Here is a 20,267-nt window from a genome sequence, read left to right on the forward strand (position 1 = left end):
GTATAGATCACGAAATTCTACCCCAAAACAAAAAAAATTGCTCGAAAAAAGGAGTTCGGATGAGTGAGATATCGCTATTTGAAAATCGCCTGCAAAATTATAATTTCTGAAAAATTTCCGTCGCAGTGTCAAACTTCAAATGCCTCTAGATTTGGCCTCCGAAGTCTGATTTGGATGAAACAAAAGGCAAAACTGACTTTCTTGGACTTCTTCAATCCAATGATGACCTCAGATTTGACCCATCAAGCTTCAATAAAAACCTGCAATAGAAAGATCCAAAATGCAAACCCCAAATAACATCAAATTTCTCTCAATTAGCAAACCAATGACACTCTAATGGCTCTGATACCATGTGAGACATGGACCAGCTCTGATACCATGTGAGATTTTGCCAAGATCAAGAGGCAATGGAAAACACAAATAAGAGAGAACAAAATAGATGATAGAAATAAACTGTATTTTATCAAGATGAAAAATATGATCAACTGGATCATCAAGCATTACATACAATGAATATAAGACTGCTTATATAGGCAAGGCTATATGGATATGTGAGCACACAAACATGACATGTGGCTCAATAAGAAACAAGGGTAGGTAGGAAATAGGTGTGGGTAGGTAGGAGAAATAATATAATATTCCACATGAGGTGGATCACCCACTGAATGTGGAGTGTAACAACAAGATCAACACCATAAAAGGTGGAAATTCTCCTACACACATTATCCCAATGTGGCACAAACACCCAAGTGTCTCATACCCAAACTACTACGAAATGCATTTCCTAAGTAAACTTAAATAAAGTGTAATAATATCCAAGATGAATAATTATTTACACCAACAAATCCAAATGAGAAACCGGAGTGATTTCCGTTGTAACCAACTAGGGAGGAATCTTTCACCATCGAAATTGATCTTCTCCAAGAGGGTTTTTCGTCCTCTAGAAGGTTGAGATGAACCCAGTTCGATCTCCTTGAACCACAAGAGTTTCAATCAGAGAACATAGAATAAACTGCATAATGCCAAAAGAGCTCTCCAAACCTTCTTTTATAAGCTTTTGAGAACTTTCTGGAAAACTCAATATAAAATCACTTTATTAATAAAATAAGCCTTATATCCTTGAAAAGTGATTTATTTTATTTTTAAAACATTCTCGGTACATAAAGTCACTTTACTAGCATCCAACATTTAAAACTTTTTGTTCTTGTTCCGACGAGTTATTATACCAACGTGCTTTTGAAATATTTTAATAAAATTTAAGCAATCTTAGTAAAATAACTAAAATAAAACCATTAATACACCCAAATTACAAAACTGTCGAAAAGTATCGGAATTGAAATTTAATTGCACAAGAGTGATATTGATGATGAATAATGAGAATTGCGTCCGACTAGGTGACTTATTGTAAATAGACACTTTCTCCAAGAATATTCGAGAACACACTAGAAGTCGGAAATCATTTCAAAAAGATGTATAAGTGTCCTCAAGACTTTCAGAGCTCATAACAACATCAAGTAACCCCTTTGACAAGGCTGACACCCACCAAGAAGGTCAAAGCCAACTCTAGTGCTAGAGAACCCAAAAATGGGGACATTACAACACTTTATCCTTTCCCGTTGAGATTGCTTGTTCAAAATTCCTTTTCATTTTCCTATCTCAATGGTATGAACTCCTCACCATCGCCAACCTCCAAAGTTTGGAATGCTTTCCTTTTCTCTCTATTCACCTCACCTATCTCTAGGCACATCTCAAATTACCATTAATGTTTTAGTTTGATGTTGTAAATTCTAGGAAAGGTCTCCCTTCCGCCCATAAACATTATTTCAAGGCATAGATCTATGTGTACTTCCAACTATGAAGATAGAGAAAACAATCTTAGCCACTATTTATTTGGTGATTAAGGTTTGAACCTGACCTCACACCATTATTACTTAATGATTTTGCAAGTTGTTGGTATTTCATTCCCATGACTTGCAAGTATAGATTTGAACACATGGGCACAATTTTGTGCATGATTCAAGGAAAAACAAGGTTTGATAGGTATGGGCATCTACATTTTCCTACCTTTTTGATGTCTGTAGACTTCAATGCAAGTTTCAACATTATGGGGCATAGTTTAAAAACTCATGGACTCGCCACGGACTCGCGAGTTTAGGGGCGCCACGAGTCGACTTGCCATGGACTCGCGAGGCGAGTCTTGGCGAGTCTTTTTGAAAGACTTGCGAGTCTTTCTAATTGACTCGCGCAAGTCTTTTGCTTGGACTCGCGAGTCTTTTGACTAGATTCGTGCAACCCAGAAAACACGTCAAAAAATTATCTACATCTTTTTTTTTAAGGGCAGTCTCATTCTCTTCATCAGAATATATACATGAAATACATTTAAGTATAAGTGGCATTTCAATATGTTTTTTTCCTTTCTTATACTTTAAGTTATATTTCATGTATTGTATATATTGGCAGGATGTTTGAGAGTGGTTTTAGATCTCTAGGAATTATAATGCAAATTCTAGGTTTTAGAAAATCTTTTAAATTTTCAGACTTAGTCAAATTTCAGTAATCAGTAGGCTCCTATTAGCATTCTCACACCCTCTCTATCTCACTCACTTTATCTGCCCTGAATTTTAGACCTATCTATCTCCTTATCACTCTTCCTCTATTCTCTCTACCACTCTCTATCTCAGTCTCTCCTCTCTCCCCCAAGATCTAGACTTATCATTATATGTAATTTTGTAAACATTTATAAACTTATGTTGCTACTTTACATTTTAAAGTTTGAAACTATGAGTACGAACAATGAAATTTCAAATATTGAGTGTTTGGAGATCATATGACATGTGTAATGTTTCAATTATGGCTCTTATGTTCTCTAAATGCATTAATTTCTTTATTTTTTTGGTATAACTATGGTTTTTTTTTTGCCGAGTCTTTCGCGAGTCTTTCACGAGTCCGAGTCCGAGTCCAATTTTTTGGTTTGCCGAGTCCGTGGCGAGTCCGAGTTTTAAAACTTTGTTATGGGGTATTAAGGATTCAAAGTTGGCATATAAGCATAATGATGAAAAATACACAAACTCTATTTCGAACTTTGTTTTGGGAATTTGTATTCGAACACCCAAATTTGAGGAAAAAAATTCTCAAATTTATAGACAATTATAGAACAAAAACCCTTTTGGTCCTGCAAGTCAAAGGAGGAAACAACTTTGACTGGAGGACGATCTCACTTGGAGGCATTGGAGATTTCATGGTGGTGGCTACTAGTTGGGCTAAGCTTGATTGACTTGCATGTGGTCGTGGATGTATGTGTTGGATCTATATTTCATTGAAGTTGTTGTAGCAGCATTTTGTAATGTATTACAGCCCATTGAATGTAAGAAAGATTCTGCAAGTATTTTATATTTGTAACCAAATGTAAATCTTGGGCTTCAATGAGTGCAAATTAGTGTATGTATTCTAGGTTTGTCAAATTTACACCAAATATTTAAACCCAAAACTTAATTGTCCCAAATACTAAATATTTGCTGAGGATTTCAATTAAAAATAATTGCTAGGACATTACACAACAATAGTTGTTCCTTTACTTTTCCAAACTTGTACAAACTATAAACAATTGAATTCTTCAATTTTCAAAATTACAACACTCAAATCTTTCCTCTCATGCCAAAACACATGCTTTCCACCTCTTTATAGTTTCTGGTAATGTTGGAGCATTCTTCTAAGCCCTAACATAATCCTCATGAAGTTAGAATTGAAGGAAATTGTTTCATATCAATTTTGAGTATTCAATAGTTGGGGGTCAATTTTGTAGCTATGGGTACAACCGCATAGATGTGGTTCCTTATTGAGCAGATTTGTCTCTATAGGTGCAATGACCTAGTGTGCGGGATCATCTCCATTATCTTTGCAAGCTCATGCCTTTATCTTTTGGTTTCTTTTTGTCTTTTCCTTGAATTCAACTTATTGTTCAAGTTTTTATTCACCCTAATCCTTATGGATGAGTGAAGTACCTTGCATGCTGGATTTGGTCAAACAAATGATCTATCTTCAGATAAGATAGCATTTTTTGATGGTGATTTTATTTAGATCCCTTGAGTTTCGATTTCGGGTCTTCAAGACTAGATCTCTTGGCATACCTTCCTTGCTCTTCCATCTTTCTTCTCCATAGTCTTTTCCTATGGACTTGCACACCTCTTCTGCAATCTTATAAATTACTTGTGGATTTAAATCCTACGACCTGAAATTCAGATTTAAATGATAATTACATGGTTTTGATCCTTTGATTTTTGTTCATGTAGGATTCAATGGTAGATTTGTTCTAAACACTCTAGTGGATGATTTGGCTGATGGAGAAGTTAATGCAAGGATGACTAACAATGCCCTAGGGATCTCCAACATAGGAAGAAGAGAAATTTTTCTGTTTGACTCAACAACAATATGCTTTGTACTCCACCATACCTGATCTATACTTCTTCCAAGACAAATTTACACTCTCCAAGGTTGTTCTTACAGATTTAGAATTTTAGATGAGTAGATTTACATGTGGGCTTGTTCTATGACCAAACAACATGGGATCATCCATGAATCTAAAAACGATTTGTTGTTCAATGTGATGTAATTGATGAGGATGTCTCCTCCATTGAAGGCAATGTAACCGAGCAAAAACAATTCATGAGCATAGAGGATAGCATAAGAGATAGAAGTAGTTTGAGCTCTGCAACTTCAGTCCTTTTAGGCTAGAATTTCATTGGGGCCTTGCTCTTTTCAATTATTTTCCCTGTGCTATAGATGAAGTGAACACTTGTTTTTCACAAATACAAAGAAACTCCTTTGAATCTTGTCAATTTATGGTGCAAAAACCCTCCTGCTATGCATGTAAATCGTGTATGATGGTTGTTATTGAAATTTCCTTTGAAGATAACACCAATTCCTATTTTAATTGTGCAACTGCAAATTGGGAAAGAGCTTGGTTAACTTTTTGTTTATTCTTCTGGTAGAACAATGTTTTTCGAACCTCAGGGTCTATCCTTCTCACCCTAGTCTCTCTCTTTTTATTTTTTAATTACCAATAGAGAATTTAGTTTAGTTTGCTGCAAGTGTTTCATATATGCTTTGCATTCATTGTCCATCTAATATGCATTGTAACCCTGCAGCTACCCTTCAAACTGAGATTAACATGACTTGTGAGAAAAACTGAAGAGATTCCCATCAGGCCCCTTGTTAAAACATTTCATCTTCCCTGAGTCATCCTACAAAGCTGAGAACTGACAACCCAGAGAACTTGGGGAGACTACAAGTCTCCTTTCAAGAGAGGAATCACTACTATGAGTCTTGACTGTCTATAATGCTTTTCCAGTTCCACCAATAAACAAGGTTCGTCACCCTCAGTAAGGATCTTTTATTGTTTTATTTTTTAGTTAGATTTTGGGTTGTTGGAGTTCCTTTTAGAGCTTCCAGTTTCTATTGTAGCTTCTTGTGATTTCAAGTTGTATAGTGTTATTTTGCTCATTCTTGGACATTATTACCATTTCTTTCTTTTTTCAGTTCTTGTTTTACTCTCATTATGCATCTTAACAATTCTTAGTATAGTTCTATTATTGCTGAAGCAATGAGTTCTGCTCTAGTCCAAACTCTAAAGGATAAAAAGTGAAACTGTTACATTCTTTGGATTGGATTGAGTAGCATGGTATACTGATTTCTCTTTTACATATTACAGGAAAAATGCCTGATGTATTATCTGAAGATGTGGAAAGTTCACTAGCAATGGCTGAAGTATTTGATTTAAGTGGAAAAGCAGTTCGCTTAACAGATCTATGGAAAGAACGGAAGGCTGTAGTGGGTTTTGCTCGTCATTTTGGGTGATCATATTATGTCTGAAATTTCAGTTGTTATTTGTTATCTATGCTTCTTTACTGTATTGGAAATCTTGTCTGGATGCTCGTTTCAGCAAATTTCTTCACTCGTTAAGAACCATCTATAATTTTTGATAATAGGTCTGATTAAACAATCAAGTTTGATCCTTGCATTTGCAGATGTGTACTCTGTCGCAAAAGAGCAGACATTCTTGCATCTCAAAAGGTAAAATATCTGGAGATCATACTCTAATATTTTTAATTTAGAAAATAAACTTGTTTAACTATTAAACTAATAGTCATGTGGTACCATCATAATTACTGGCATTTCTCAATTCTCAGTGGTTTTCAAATATAAAACTTGTGTTTCTATCATATTTAGAGCATTTTGGTTTTGTACCATGAAAGAAACAAGATTTATTCAAATGCTGAGATCAGGCTCCGAGTCATTATTTTGATTCAAATTTTTATTTTAGAAATAAAGGAACATGATTTATTAATTCCTTTCATTTATCAGTTTATTTCTTGGTGCACACTCCTGTTTGCCCACGTTGGCCCACCCACCTTGACAAAAACTGTCCTTTGACATTTAAGATGTACACACGAGCTTGGCTTACCCATAATTCTACTCATGATATCACAAAGAAAAAATTTGTGGCCACTTCTCCTCTCCTCAGCCCTTGCCACCCACAACTTGCCATAACTTTATTGCTAATCATTTGAAATTTATGTTTTGGTATAGCTGTTGATGGAGGAGGACTGCATGATGAACTTTTGAAGATTGGAGTAGGTCCTATGGACACACTACTTGCATGTTAATGAAATGGTTTGCACAGGTCTCACACATTCTTGCCATGGAGACACTGTTCATGGTTTTCCTGAAGTAGATGATATATCTGATTCTAATATAGTAATAGCTTCAAAATATCATGATTGTGCATTCCTTTGCCAAGCTTTATGCTACCATTGTAGACATCATCTTTTTGGAAGCCTATTTGTCTGTCCAGCTTTGTTTGCATGGGAGGTAGGACAGTGAGAGGAGGGTGAGGTAGTTAAGGACTGCATGCTGAACTTTTGAAGATTGGAGTAGGTCCTATGGACACATTACTTGCATGTTAATGAAATGGTTTGCACAGGTCTCACACATTCTTTCCATGGAGACACTGTTCATGGCTTTCTTGAAGTAGACGATATATCTGATTCTAATATAGCATTAGCTTCAAAATATCATGATTGTGCATTCCTTTGCCAAGCTTTATGCTACCATTGTAGACATATTCTTTTTGGAAGCCTATTTGTCTGCCCAGCTTTGTTTGTATGGGAGGTAGGACAGTGAGAGGAGGGTGAGGTAGTTGAGGTGTGGATGTAAGAGGGGAGCTGCCCTCAGAAACCCCTGCTTTTTATTTACCAAAGAAAAAGATGTGGAATATGGAAGCATATAAACAAAATAATTCAACAACTTCCATGAATTCTATTTTAGGAACTCATGTATGCCAAAACAATAGGTCTGTAGATTGATAAATGGACTGGTACAAAAGGCTTGGTGTAATCCAATCTATCAAGCACTATAGAAAGAAATGGAAGGAAAAGGGACAAGGCGAGTAAAAGACTGTATGAGGCAGAATCAACAAGATACAATACTGACAAAACAGAATCATGAGCTGTTAGATATTACGAATCTAGACATACCACAATGTAGCAGAATTAATGAAAAAAAAATGGACAAGTTCTATTCCTTGAAAACCAAGAGACTATATAAATTACTTAAAAACTAGGATGTACCAATTGTAACACAAGACACGTGGCGGAAGCCTTGGAATAATACATGTTCTATTCCTTGAAAACCAAGAGACTATATAAATTACTAAAAAACTAGGATGTACCAATTGTAACACAAGACACATGGCAGAAGCCTTGGAATAATACATCTTGGCTAAAGAAAATGCATTCATCTTGCCTGTTTGAAAAACATTGACAACTGGCTTACTTATTAAAAAAAGATGGAAGGGCCCATCCTTGGGCATACCATGCATATGAGAGATAAGAGGAAACAAATGAAATGTTTGTTTTGAAATTGTGTGTCTACTTGCAAGGGAATGAATGCAAGCAATTGTTTGACATCAAATGAACCAAAGGACTCAATAAAATAATGGTTTAAGAGTAAGGTGGGGTCATCACATGTACAATTGGCATCATGCCCTATGCCATTATTTGTTTGCTGGATCAAATGGTTAGAAAGAAATAAAATAGTGTAAAAGGAACTTAGAGCCCCTTACGAGCCTTTCAGCTACAATATAAACCTAAATTTGAACCACTAAATGGGGTATGAAAGCAGAGGTAGCTGTGCAGCTACAAACACATTTCTATGGAGCTAGCCAAAAGAACCTGGGGGGTGTCCATCATTATAGGCATTGCATGTGTTTGATTAGGTTGGAAAATGAGATTCGCTAGTTTAGGCATGCAAGCTAGGAATTAAACCTATTTCACAACATAACATTAAGGTTAAGGAAATTCAATGGGTTCAACTTCAAAACCTATTGGGAAAGGAGTTGAACATGGTAATTTACTTACCTTGTTTGAGTTGAAAATGATTTTGAAACAATGTGAATTGAATGCTGTTGGCAGCATATTGTATGTACGGGAATAATAAGTAATTAGGAAGTATTTTGTTTAGTGATGTAACCGAGGGTAGGTAGTTACGGGTGCGACGGTTGTCCCTCGCACCCCCTCGGTACCATTATATACCATGTGATGTAACTTGCCAGGAGGAGGATTATGAATGGAATGGTATCTTTTCTGTTGGCTAGCGATTGATATACATTGTGTGACTTAATATATTATGACCGTGTTTATCTGAAATCTATGGTAGTACTGTTCTTTGTTATGTATTCCATCTGCATGCATTAAACTGTTCGCCTAGAGGGCAAACATCTGGTGCCGTTGCCGAGTTAAACCTGGGAATGACAAGAGTATACTACATGGCACAACGATAATGGGCCAACCATTGAATGAAGGGAGGAGCAGCCCTGAGGAAGAAGAACCCGAAGAATTGTTTGAAGGGGAAAGGGCATTGACAGTAGACTTTAGGTGCATACTGCAAGCGTCCATTAAAACTCACGTACGAAGGGAAGTAGCACGAGAAGATGTTCCCGAGAGTGCTGTGTGGACTTCCCTCGGAGTGAGCCCCGCAGTGAACCAGTTGATGAACAACTTGCCCAACCTATTGGCACAAGCTTTCCTTGCCCTTGAAAACCGCCAAGAGGAAACATACTGTGAGAACCAGTGGCAACAAATCTTACAACAGTTCGAAGAGAGGAGTCGGTGCGAGGAGGAAGAACGTGAGGAAAGCCGCCGACAAACCTTCAATCCCATGGAACGAAGGAATTGATGCCCGTGACACTGAATAAGGACAGAAACCGTGTGGCGAAGGGACAAGAAGAAGATAGGCACGAGGCAACAATGAGGGCACTAAGGTTGGAGCAACAAGCCGAACGATTGAATAAAATTGCTAAAGAAGGAAACGGGAATGGCAATGATGGCTTGAGTGGCGAGGGCCAAGTTTCCGTGTTAATAGAAACCACTAGGAAGAGGTTGGGGGACCTTTCCCTCACGTTGGAGGAGATTGGCGACGGGAGTATGGTAGAGCCGTACACGCCATTTAGAGGTGACGAGACTAGGAGAGAAAAGGAGACCGAGACTGAGAACGGAGAAGTGGGAACCGGTGCAGCCGAAGGTGTCGAGAGGACACAAGGGCACGATAGTAGAAGCAATCTCTTCGGTTCAGGCTTATCAAACCCGGGAAGTCAGAGTAACCTGGTGGGACCCAACGTACCAAGTTCCGGCAGACCAAGTCCTTGAGGGCCAGTTTCTGGAGGACCAATTTTTGGAGGGCCAGTTTTTGGAGGCTCGAGTTCTAGAGGGTAGACTAGGCCACAACCAAGGAGCATAATGGCAAATAGGTAAAAGTTGCCTAAATTCACTAGAGACGGGAAGGAAGATCCTGTACGACATTGTCGTACATGTGAGACGATCTGGTCGGCCAATGGAGTGACCGACAAAGCTAAATGGGTGGTGCAGTTCCCCGCCACCCTATGTGGGGTAGCCATCGACTGGTACTCTGATATAGACAAGACGAAGGTAGGAACTTGGGACGAGTTACAGAAAGCCTTCGAGATGGAGTTTCGACTCCTTTGGGACGACAATGAAATCGTCGCAGAAATCTTGAGTACGAAGAAAGGAAAACACGAGACAGTTAGAGCGTATAGCCGGTGATTGAAGGAACTGTTGGGAAAAATTGATTGAGGAAGGAATTGGGAGATAGCTGAATGTATAGTAGGTCTGAGACAAATCGAGTTCTCCTCTTCATTTCCACGACTTTGCTATTATCTACTTGCTGAAGCATCATAATCTTAATTGGAGGAGAGCACTTGGATTGGGAATACAAGGCGATTCCCTTAAGGGCAATTGGGAAAAGAAATAAGAAGATTCAGAGATCAAATCAGATCTGAGAACCAATCGAACCAGGTTCCTATTACCTATGATTTTGCTCCTAGCCACCCCACTTTGCATCAAACTTAGCAATTGGGAATAGCGCTTTGCCTGAAGGAAGACAATGATCATTTTTAGGAGTTGAGAGGAGTTAGAGCTGGAAATCAATCATTCTCAGACCTTCACAACAGCAGCAGGGGTGGTTTGCAAAGAGGGTCGATTTTGATCATTGGAGGCTCAAGATTGGTCATATTGCTTGCTTCTTCAAATAATCAATCTTGGTCATTCTTATCAGGTTCCTTAGCATCATTTCCTATGTACTTTCAGAGAATTCGTAATGTTCAGGGTTGCCACATGTCCTCAGATTTTCTGAGTAAAGAATACTTAGTACGTTGCCATTAATAAGGACATTGTAAGTACTTGTTTGATTTTTGTCTATTGTAATAAATTGTATGTTGTCTGAGGTTTCCTGCCAACTCTTTGATATAATTACAGTCAGCTGTAAATTCATGGTTTGTATCCAAATTTGGTATGATGACATTATAAACTTGTGGCATAATCATCCTAGGGAATTATCCCATCAATAAGAAGCAATTTGCTAGTCATTCATTGGTGCGTACGTATGGTCAATGACTTCTAACAAGTCTGGAAATTTCTGAGACTTTGTGAATGATTGTTTGACAAAATCCCTTGAGCCACAAACAGCATAACACACAAGTTAACCTGCAGTCCAGATGCCACATAACACACAGGTTATACAGTCTGAGTCTTAGATCAGCAGGTTGTTAGCTATTTGTTTGACGATATTTCTTGCCTATAAAGTCATTTATGAGTAGGGGATATTTCAAAAATACAAGGAATATTTGCTAACAACTATCTGTCCAATCTGTGTGTTATGCGGTTTTATGTACTGCGTGTTATGCTGATATGTTGTCTCAGAATTATCATATTGGTGTGGAGTTTAACAAACACACATTTCTCATGAAAGATCAACTACAATCACGTGTAATTGATAGTATGATTACCAAGAATGCATATACAACCAATTTATAGTGTTCTACACCCAACTAGACGCACAAACATGCACCTACAGCTAGCTGTCATTATATCAAATAGTTGGCATGTAACCTTAGACAATTCATGTAATTAAAATGCAATCTTGTTCTCCCTTATTCAAAATGGTGATCAATAGGGCTTTACAATAACAATGCTAATGACCAAAACTCAACCCACTTGTTACTCAGAATTTCTGAGGACATTGGCAGCCATGGTTATTACAACTATCTCAAAAGTACATAGAATGATGTCAAATGCACCTGAAGGAAACCACCCTGTTGGATAGTTGAAGAAGCAAGCAATACCATGAATTCTGAGACCACCAATCTGCCAAATCGAACCTATCACTAAATCGCCCCTACTGTAGCAATGATGGTCAGATGATATATGAAGATCAGCTGCTAGCCTTCAATTTCTTCTTCCAAAATGATCACCTTCAATCCTCAAGTGTGGCGCTACCCCTCTTGATGTGATTTGATGCCAATATGGGAAGCTATGAGCAAAATCGAAGGGAAAGGATGGACTGCTTCGATTTTGCTTCAGACTGATTTGCCACTGATCTCTCTCTAAATACTCCTTCAAAGTCTCTCCAAAGCATCGCCTTCCTTCACCAATGCTATCGCTGCCTTCATGAGGATGATTCAATGCCCTTATGATGAAATATGAACCAAGTTGTGGGTTTGGGGCAGAATATACGATTTGTCTGAGATCTGAAATTTGATCAGCAACTCTTGATTTCCACCTCTAATGATTCTTCAATAAGATAGCCTTCTTACTTCAATAGGAATCGATGCATTTGTGTAATGTCCCCTTCTCATTAGTCCATAGACATTCACGGGATTGGCCTATCACTTGACCCTCGTAGGCCAAGGAGATTGATTAGGGGGTCGGTTGGCAGTGATTTGTGGCTTCACATTTTGAGTCTACTTGACTTTATGGCGAACTAAGGAGATTACATGTATTGCGAGATGTGTGCACTTTAATTATAATGTAATAATATTTTAAAGTGCAATTAAATTATTTAATGTGTAATAAAATAATAAAGTGTAACAAAAGGATAAGAAGAGAATCTTCTAGAAGGAATCAATTGATTGGATGTGAAAAGAATAAATAAAGGAGGTTGGATCAATGTTGATCATCAGTTGTTTTAGATATCTTCTCTAGTGTAGACTTTTGGAGCCAAGGGTTTTTGCAGACAATCATTTGGGAATGGAAACTCGCTATGATTCGATTGAGGAAGTGAAAGATCTTCTGAGGGGTTGCAGCTGAGAGTGGGAGACAATTCAGTCTTCCATGTTGAGCTTATTGAGGTGTTGCTTCATTGTCATGGTGGTGGGAGTTCATGGTATTTTCAGAATAGCACATTGGAAGTCCTAACACCATCGATTTCTTTTAGGAGGGAAGGCGATCTTCATCTAAGATCATTGGAGGAGCTAATTTGGTGAAAGCTGATAAGAATTACAGGTCTGAACCAAAATCGGGTTTCACCCTTATACCCACGATTTTGCTCCTCTTCATCATTTGAGCATCGAATTATACAAAGGAAGGAAGCGATAGCATTAGAAGAGAAGGGCACTACCTTTGGAGGTGTTTTGAAGGAGCTTTGAAGGGGAATTCAGTGACAAAATAAGTCTGAAGCAAAATCGTATCAGACTGCCATTCCTAACAAAATTGCTTATCATCTACTGTTTTGACACCAAATTGCACCAAAGAGGACAGCACTTCACTCAAGGGTAAATGGCCATTATTTTTGGTGAAAAGATTGTAAGTTAGCTACTGTCCATCCATTGTTATTAGACCACCTATATGGCAGCAGGGGTGATTTTTGGATAAGGTTGATTTGGCAGCTTGAAGGCTTCAAATTGCAAGATATTGCTTGCTTCTTCAAGTATCAGATTGGGCGATCTCTTTCAGGTTCCTTTGACAACATTCTGTACACCCTTTTCAATAGTTGTAAGATTCCATTGCTGTACATTGTCCTCAAAAAATTCTGAGTATTAGATGATAAGTGTCTAGTCATTGGCGAAGATGTTTTGTATGAGTTATTTGATCATTATCTATTGAAATAAAGGAGGAATAAGGTTGCATTCTGAGTTCATGATAATTTGAGGTTTCATGCAAACTGTTTCATGAATTGACAGCAAGCTATAGGTGTATGTTTTTGTGTCTAAATTGGTATAGAACACTATAACTTAGTGTCCTATGCATCTTTGGTAATTGTCTTATCAATTAGAAGTCTTTTATAGCTGATCTTTCATGATAAGTATGTGTTTGTTAAACTCCACACCAATCTGAAAATTCTGAGACAACATATCCGCATAACATGCAAAAATCAAAACTGCATAGCATGCAGATTGGAAAGTTGGGTTGTTAGCAAATATCCCTTGTATTTTCAGTCAATCCATTGCAAGGGATATTTCAATTTGGGACAACCAAAATGATCATCTGAAAACATCATGAATCCCATTGGCCATGAAAATTACAAATAACTCGATAGACACAATATGGAAGACCTAGTATCTCCCACTCTCAACTGCAACCCCTCGGAAGATCTTTCACCTCTTCAGTTATGCGAATCATAGGGAGTTTTCGTTCCCAAATGATTAATCTGCAGAAACCCTTAGCTCCACAAGTCTACACAAGAGAAGATATCCAAACAACTGATGATGAACAATGAACCAACCTCTATTTATTCTTTTCACAACCAATCAATTGGTTCCTTCTAGAAGATTCTTCTCTTATCCTGTTGTTACACTTTATTATTTTATTACGCATTAATTAATTTAATTGCACTTTAAAATATTATTACATTATAATTAAAGTGCACACGTCTTGCAATACGTGTAAATTCCTTATTTCTCCATAAAGTCAAGTAGACACAAAATGTGAAGCCGCAAATCACTGCCAACCGACCCCCTAATCAAACTCCTTGACCTATGAGGGTCAAGTGATAGGCCAATCCCGTGAATATCTGCGGACTAATGAGGAGGGGACATTACAAGAAGGGCGACAATAGGAGGGTCACTTGCACAAAGCTTGGACTTAGAGCATTTCATATTCTCCCTCCTTGAGCCGCAAATTAGGTCTAAGCTTGCATAATGGATTCAAGGTCCATGCTTGCACAATTCTCAAGCCTGAGTGGATTTTGATAGTTTTGATGCACAAAGAGGTGGGTGGGTTTGATACCTTATGCTACACAAATTTGTACATGAAACAAGGGGGTTGATCCCTTAGCCAAATTTTCATACCTCTCCTACTTAGGTGTTTACATAATGTGAACTTATAATTCATGACCCTAGGAATTGTGCTTGCAGTTACTGATAGAATTGCAAGAAAACTTACCACTCCTTACTATTCAATCCACTCTAACAATGTCTTGCACTTTGGCAACATTTTACAAACCTTTGACGCCTTGCAACATTTTGAGAACTTTGACAAATTTAGCAATTTTAGCAAGACTGACAACATTTGCATCATTGACAACATCCCTCAATCCTGACACTCACCCAACATACCTTCTCTCACTAGCAAAGGATAACAACTACGACCATCACCAAGCTTGAAGACGAACTAACTAAAATACCCAAGCTAAAAGCGAAAAACGTTGGGGTAACAACTAGCAACATAATAGCCTTGGAATTCTTGTCTCCATGCTTGGGGGGCATGAATGGTTTTCAATCTTTTCTCTCTCTTTTCTAAGGATTCTCTTTTCCTTTGTTGAGTTGCATCTTTTATAAAGCTATCCTTTCTTGCATAGAATTGTTCATCCTTCATGTGATTTTAACCTTGCTTGGAGGTGTGTTTCCTTTGTTAGGACCTCTTCCTTGCTTGAAAGTGTTTTTTTTAATAAATAATTTCTCCTTGGTGTCGAATGTAATTCGTTCATCAAGAATCATGTTTCCTAGCAATAGGGAAGGTGTGCATTCTTGGTCTCTTTCCCCTCCCCTTTGGTTAAAGATATTTTTTTTTAAAGATATCCTCTTGAAGGTAGATGTCTCTGGGCAAAGGTCTCTTTCTCCTTTCATCATGCATCCCTCAAAAGGATCCCTTTACAGTTGTTATTGTTGAACAGTCTGAAATACTGAGCGGGGAGGTGAACTAGTATTCCCTTTTTAAAAAAACTGAACTTCTGAAACTTATTTTATTCTCAATTAATCTTAGCACAAAAGTAATGCATGCAACATAATTCAAATGCAAGAGATACACAACCATAAGAGAGACACCAAATTTTTGTACGTGGAAAACCCAAAATGGAAAAACCATGGAGAGGGTCAACTCTCAAGATAATATAACTAGTTATATGAGATTACAAGGCTCACTACCCATAGGGCTTATTGCCCCTGATTACAATGGCTTACTACCAGAAGACTCATTGCCAAGTGATAGAAACAAATATGAATTGAGAAAATTCCATCCACATATGCATAGGTTCAGTTCCTAGTAAGCTCAAATAACTAAACAACTGCTTGCAGTACATCTGGTCAGGAATCTCTGCAACTCTTTTGCAATCCGCCTGCTCCAATCACACATACATCCATTGTTGTATCAATTCGGCCTTTCTCACACTTATTCCTTTACACACATAAAACCACACACACATCTATCTACTCTTTGTCCTTACTGAGCAACCATAGCACACACACACACATATATACCGGTAGGTATATGCACCAAGTCAGCCTTAAGAACACTTTTCCCAAGAATACTTGTCCATTAGTCTTCTACATGTTTTCTTTCAAGAATCTTCCAACGGTTAGATCACACGTTACAAACATCGGAGCAAAAACAAAAAACAAAAACATTCAAGGTCTGCTAGACTCGAAATGATCATATTCTCGAACTTCCTCAAGCACAAAAACACGATCCAACTTGTCACAAAGAAGTTAAGATCATGAACAAAGTATTGCCAAAAGATCATCATCGGAAACAAAAATGCGGAGCACTGCAAACATGTTGAACATCATCATCATTGAATATACTTCCGGAGCACAAATTCCGGAGCACCAAATCCAATTGCCACAACCGAGTCCAAGACTTGGTCAATATGAAAAACATATCCACATACTGTCAACACACATTTTTGGAGCAACATCCTTTTGGAAAACACATCTGCAAAAATTGTAACACATCTGCAATAACTGTCTCTACAACACTAGCTTCCTGACATAACAACAAGGTTCTTCATCTTCATACATACAGACCTATCTTCCACCATTTGTATCACCTTCACTCTGTACACTATCTTACTATATCCGGACCCTATTCCGATCATCGGGTTTGACATCAATGACAACCAAACATACATTTCTAACAATCTTCCCCTTTGTCATTGATGGCAAAACACTTATAAACACTTATTATTCCCCCTTGGATACTGATTCTCTATTCACTGCTTTATCTATACATCTGTACATCTCTTCCATATCTCTCCCCCTTTGAAAATGTCTATATTTCTCCCCATTTGACATCAAGGACAAAGTGTAACAACAAGAAAAGGTTACCAAAAACTATGCTCCCCAAAAAGATGTTTCAATTGCTCTTCACATGAAAAATTCTCTTATAACTCTCTTTAAGTTCCAGAAGGAAGGTGATCCAGGAATTCATAGCCATTATGAGGTTTTCACACAAACTGTTATTCTCCACTAGCAAGTCAATAACATCAAATAAGAAATCGGGTATGAAAGGATTCTGCTCACACTTTTCTGCTTCAACAAGGAGACTGAAATGATGTTCCAATCTAGCTTCAACTACCTCCTTTACTTTCCAGAAAGTATTCACTGCATCTTCTCGCTGTCTTTGGATTGATATAAGCTCAAATTGTAAAAAATTTATCCTTTTTCTCTGTGCACCATCTTTATCACTGAAAATATTAAATGGTTTACCAAGGGAGTTCAGCTCGGACTCAATGGATTCAATTTTAGTTCCAAAATTTTCAATAGTAGTAGGCCACCGAAGATAGTACTTATACACTTTGGCCACTTCTTCAACACATTCTTTCATTTCCTTTATGCTTTCTAATAATCTTTTTTGTTCTCTGACACACCTTTTCTCCATAGCTTCTTGTACTTAATCTTTTTCAACAATTTCTTCAGGTGAATGCTTCAAGCGATCTTCGAGTTGCTCAAACAGGACATTCGGTAAAATACCTACCATATTATTTAAAGTAATGTTGTTCCGAAGCAGATAAGCAACTAAGACTTCTTCAATTTTAACCTGATCATAGGATGGACATGAAAGCCACATATCTCCAATTTTCCTCATACCATCTTATTCTTCAAGCACACTTAATATATTTGCTGTCCTGTAAGGGTCATCTTCATCCATACTATCTTCTTGTTCTTCAATTTTAGCGATCTTTCCTTCAGCTTCTTTAGAAGGTTCCGGATCATCAAGGTTAACTATTTCTTTCTTTTCTCCACTTTTCTTCATCTTCTTCAGTTCCGGAGAGGAAACTGCAACTCTTCTCTTCAAAACTCTTTTGCCGGAGGAGGAACTCTCCTTAGGATTGCTAACAACACCAAGAACCAAACCAAAACACATCTTCTGAAGATTCATGAGATGATTTTTACATGCCTTATCTTTATCTGTTAAACAACCTAGATACTTATAAATCTGTTTTCCAATAGGGGCATTTGACTTCCATACAACTTTCTCCTTTAATGGTAAATAATAAATATCCTAAGAAATAAAGCATCAAGCACATAATAAGGAACCAAAACAGAAAGGATATCCATCATTTTTTTTCATGGTGATATTTCTATTAATTGTATCCGTAATAGTTCACACAAATCGAAATCTTTGCCTTGTTTTACCATTTGATGTGTACAATGTACACAGCTATAGCAGAAGTTGATCCTTCTCTGTTTCGGAAATAAATCTTGTAAGGAACACCATAAGCTACATACCTCACCACTGGGTCGATGATTGTATCAATTAGTAATGCCCTTTGATCTCCTGTAATGCCAGTTACGGATTCAACCTCTTTGTTTTTGACCAATCTCTTTACCAGAATAGGTACAACACTACAAAGACCAAAAATAACTGAGATAGCTTCCTTTGTAATCTGATAGGATTTGTCCAACATCATGCAACCATCCTGAGTACGGTTCAAAATGAACTTGATTGAATCCTCATTGGTGAACCACAAAAACTCATCCCAAATGTCCAAACCTGTGCCTTAATTCTTTGACTCTCTGAGATTCTTCATCTGTGAAGGAACTTTCAAGATTCTTGATTTTCTTGTGATCAAATTCATCTAATTGTACCTTTACCAACTTTCAAATATCTCTACGGTTGGATTCGCTCATTACTATCATCTTGGATTCCATAGGAAAAGATGTAAAAATACCTCTTTTATGCTAACCCTGCTCAGATTAGTCTTCCGCTCTTTAACTTCTTTTGCTCTTTAGACTCTTCAACACATAAGGTCAAAATGATCACGAAAAATAGATATTTAACTTGTTTGATATGCCTAGGGTTCTACTGCTAAAAACTGTCTTGTCACAATGACGCCATCATCTGTATTTCAGCATACACAATCTACCAAAGAACACTACATAATATCAACACCAACATGCTGAGGCCACAACAGGCATGTCCTTCGCGTAGGGGGACAAATAGATTTTATTTTAAGCTCGCCCTAAGCCAAAGCTCCTATATCACTTTCCGAAGGATGAAGCATCTATATCGGATTTAGGTACAACAAACACAGTCGCTTCCTTCTTTCTCCATACCATAGCATTCTTCTTCTTAGGTTCATTTGATTTTACTAGAGCAATCACATTCCTGCATCTATTAGCAAAATGTCCAAACTTGTTGCAATCATAACACTTGATATTCTTCTATCTCGAATTCATTGAAGTTGTTCTAGATCTGCACTGATTATCTTTATGACCAAAAACATAGCATAGGTGACAATAACCATGAAAGGGTTTATTCATCATGTTCATAAGTGATCCATTCACAAACGGTCTATAGCTTCTATTCATAACTTGATTACTGCAGTTATTAGCCTTGTGTCCAAAACTCTTACAATTAAAGCATTGAGTATTTTGCTTTATTTTGCACCTAGATTTTATATGTCCAAAACTATTGCAATGAAAACAATAACCATGGAATGATGGGTACCTTTGAGCATTTGGTTGCCAGACCAGAGGTCTTCTTGCAACAGGTTCTTGATTGCAAACCTTGTTTGTATCTTTAGATTTCTTTTATGCTTCCACCTCCTCCTTGCCTTTTCCTTTGTCATTCTAATTTGAGCATTCGCCGGAATGAAAACCTAATCCTTCTTTGTCTTTATGAGATTTATGCATGGTCAATAGTTTATCCAGTAATGCACTGCTTACACTGACTTTTCCCTCTGACTTTAGCTTCATTAATTCTTGTTCCAGCTTCCCACGTTCTTCTGTCTTTTGATTGATTATACCCTTTAGATATTCTTCCACTTTCTTGCTCTCTTCGATTTGCAACTTCAGACTCACAACAGTCTCATTTGCTTATTTCAATTCTATGTTAACTTCTCGATGTCTTGCTTCAGTTTCTTGACACATTCATTTGCTTCATTGATATTTTCTTTCAATTCTTCATTCTCAAATTCCACACTCTCTAGATCTTCAAGGGCTATCTTCAACTCTTCATCCAAATAATATTCTCCTACCATATCCATAGGTGCCATCAATTCTATCAACCAAGATCTCCCTCAATTTCTTGACACATTCATTTGCTTCATTGATATTTTCTTTCAATTCTTCATTCTCAAATTCCACACTCTCCAGATCTTCAAGGGCTATCTTCAACTCTTCATCCAAATAATATTCTCCTACCATATCCATAGTTGCCATCAATTCTATCAACCAAGATCTCCCTCAAGTGGTTAAGCTA

General features: G+C 37.5%; 1 protein-coding gene across 1 annotated transcript in view; it reads left to right on the forward strand.

Annotated features, from left to right (window-relative positions):
- Nucleotides 1-20,267, forward strand: part of LOC131061011 (thioredoxin-like protein AAED1, chloroplastic) — a 203,714-nt gene that overhangs the window by 36,641 nt on the left and 146,806 nt on the right. Inside the window, exons 2-3 of the mRNA XM_057994517.2 lie at nt 5,708-5,849; nt 6,024-6,069. Coding sequence (XP_057850500.2) covers nt 5,708-5,849; nt 6,024-6,069 — 188 coding nt within the window. The remainder of the gene's footprint in view (nt 1-5,707; nt 5,850-6,023; nt 6,070-20,267) is intronic.

The sequence above is a fragment of the Cryptomeria japonica genome, chromosome 9 (genome assembly GCF_030272615.1).
Source record: "Cryptomeria japonica chromosome 9, Sugi_1.0, whole genome shotgun sequence".
Classification (NCBI taxonomy): Eukaryota; Viridiplantae; Streptophyta; class Pinopsida; order Cupressales; family Cupressaceae; genus Cryptomeria; species Cryptomeria japonica.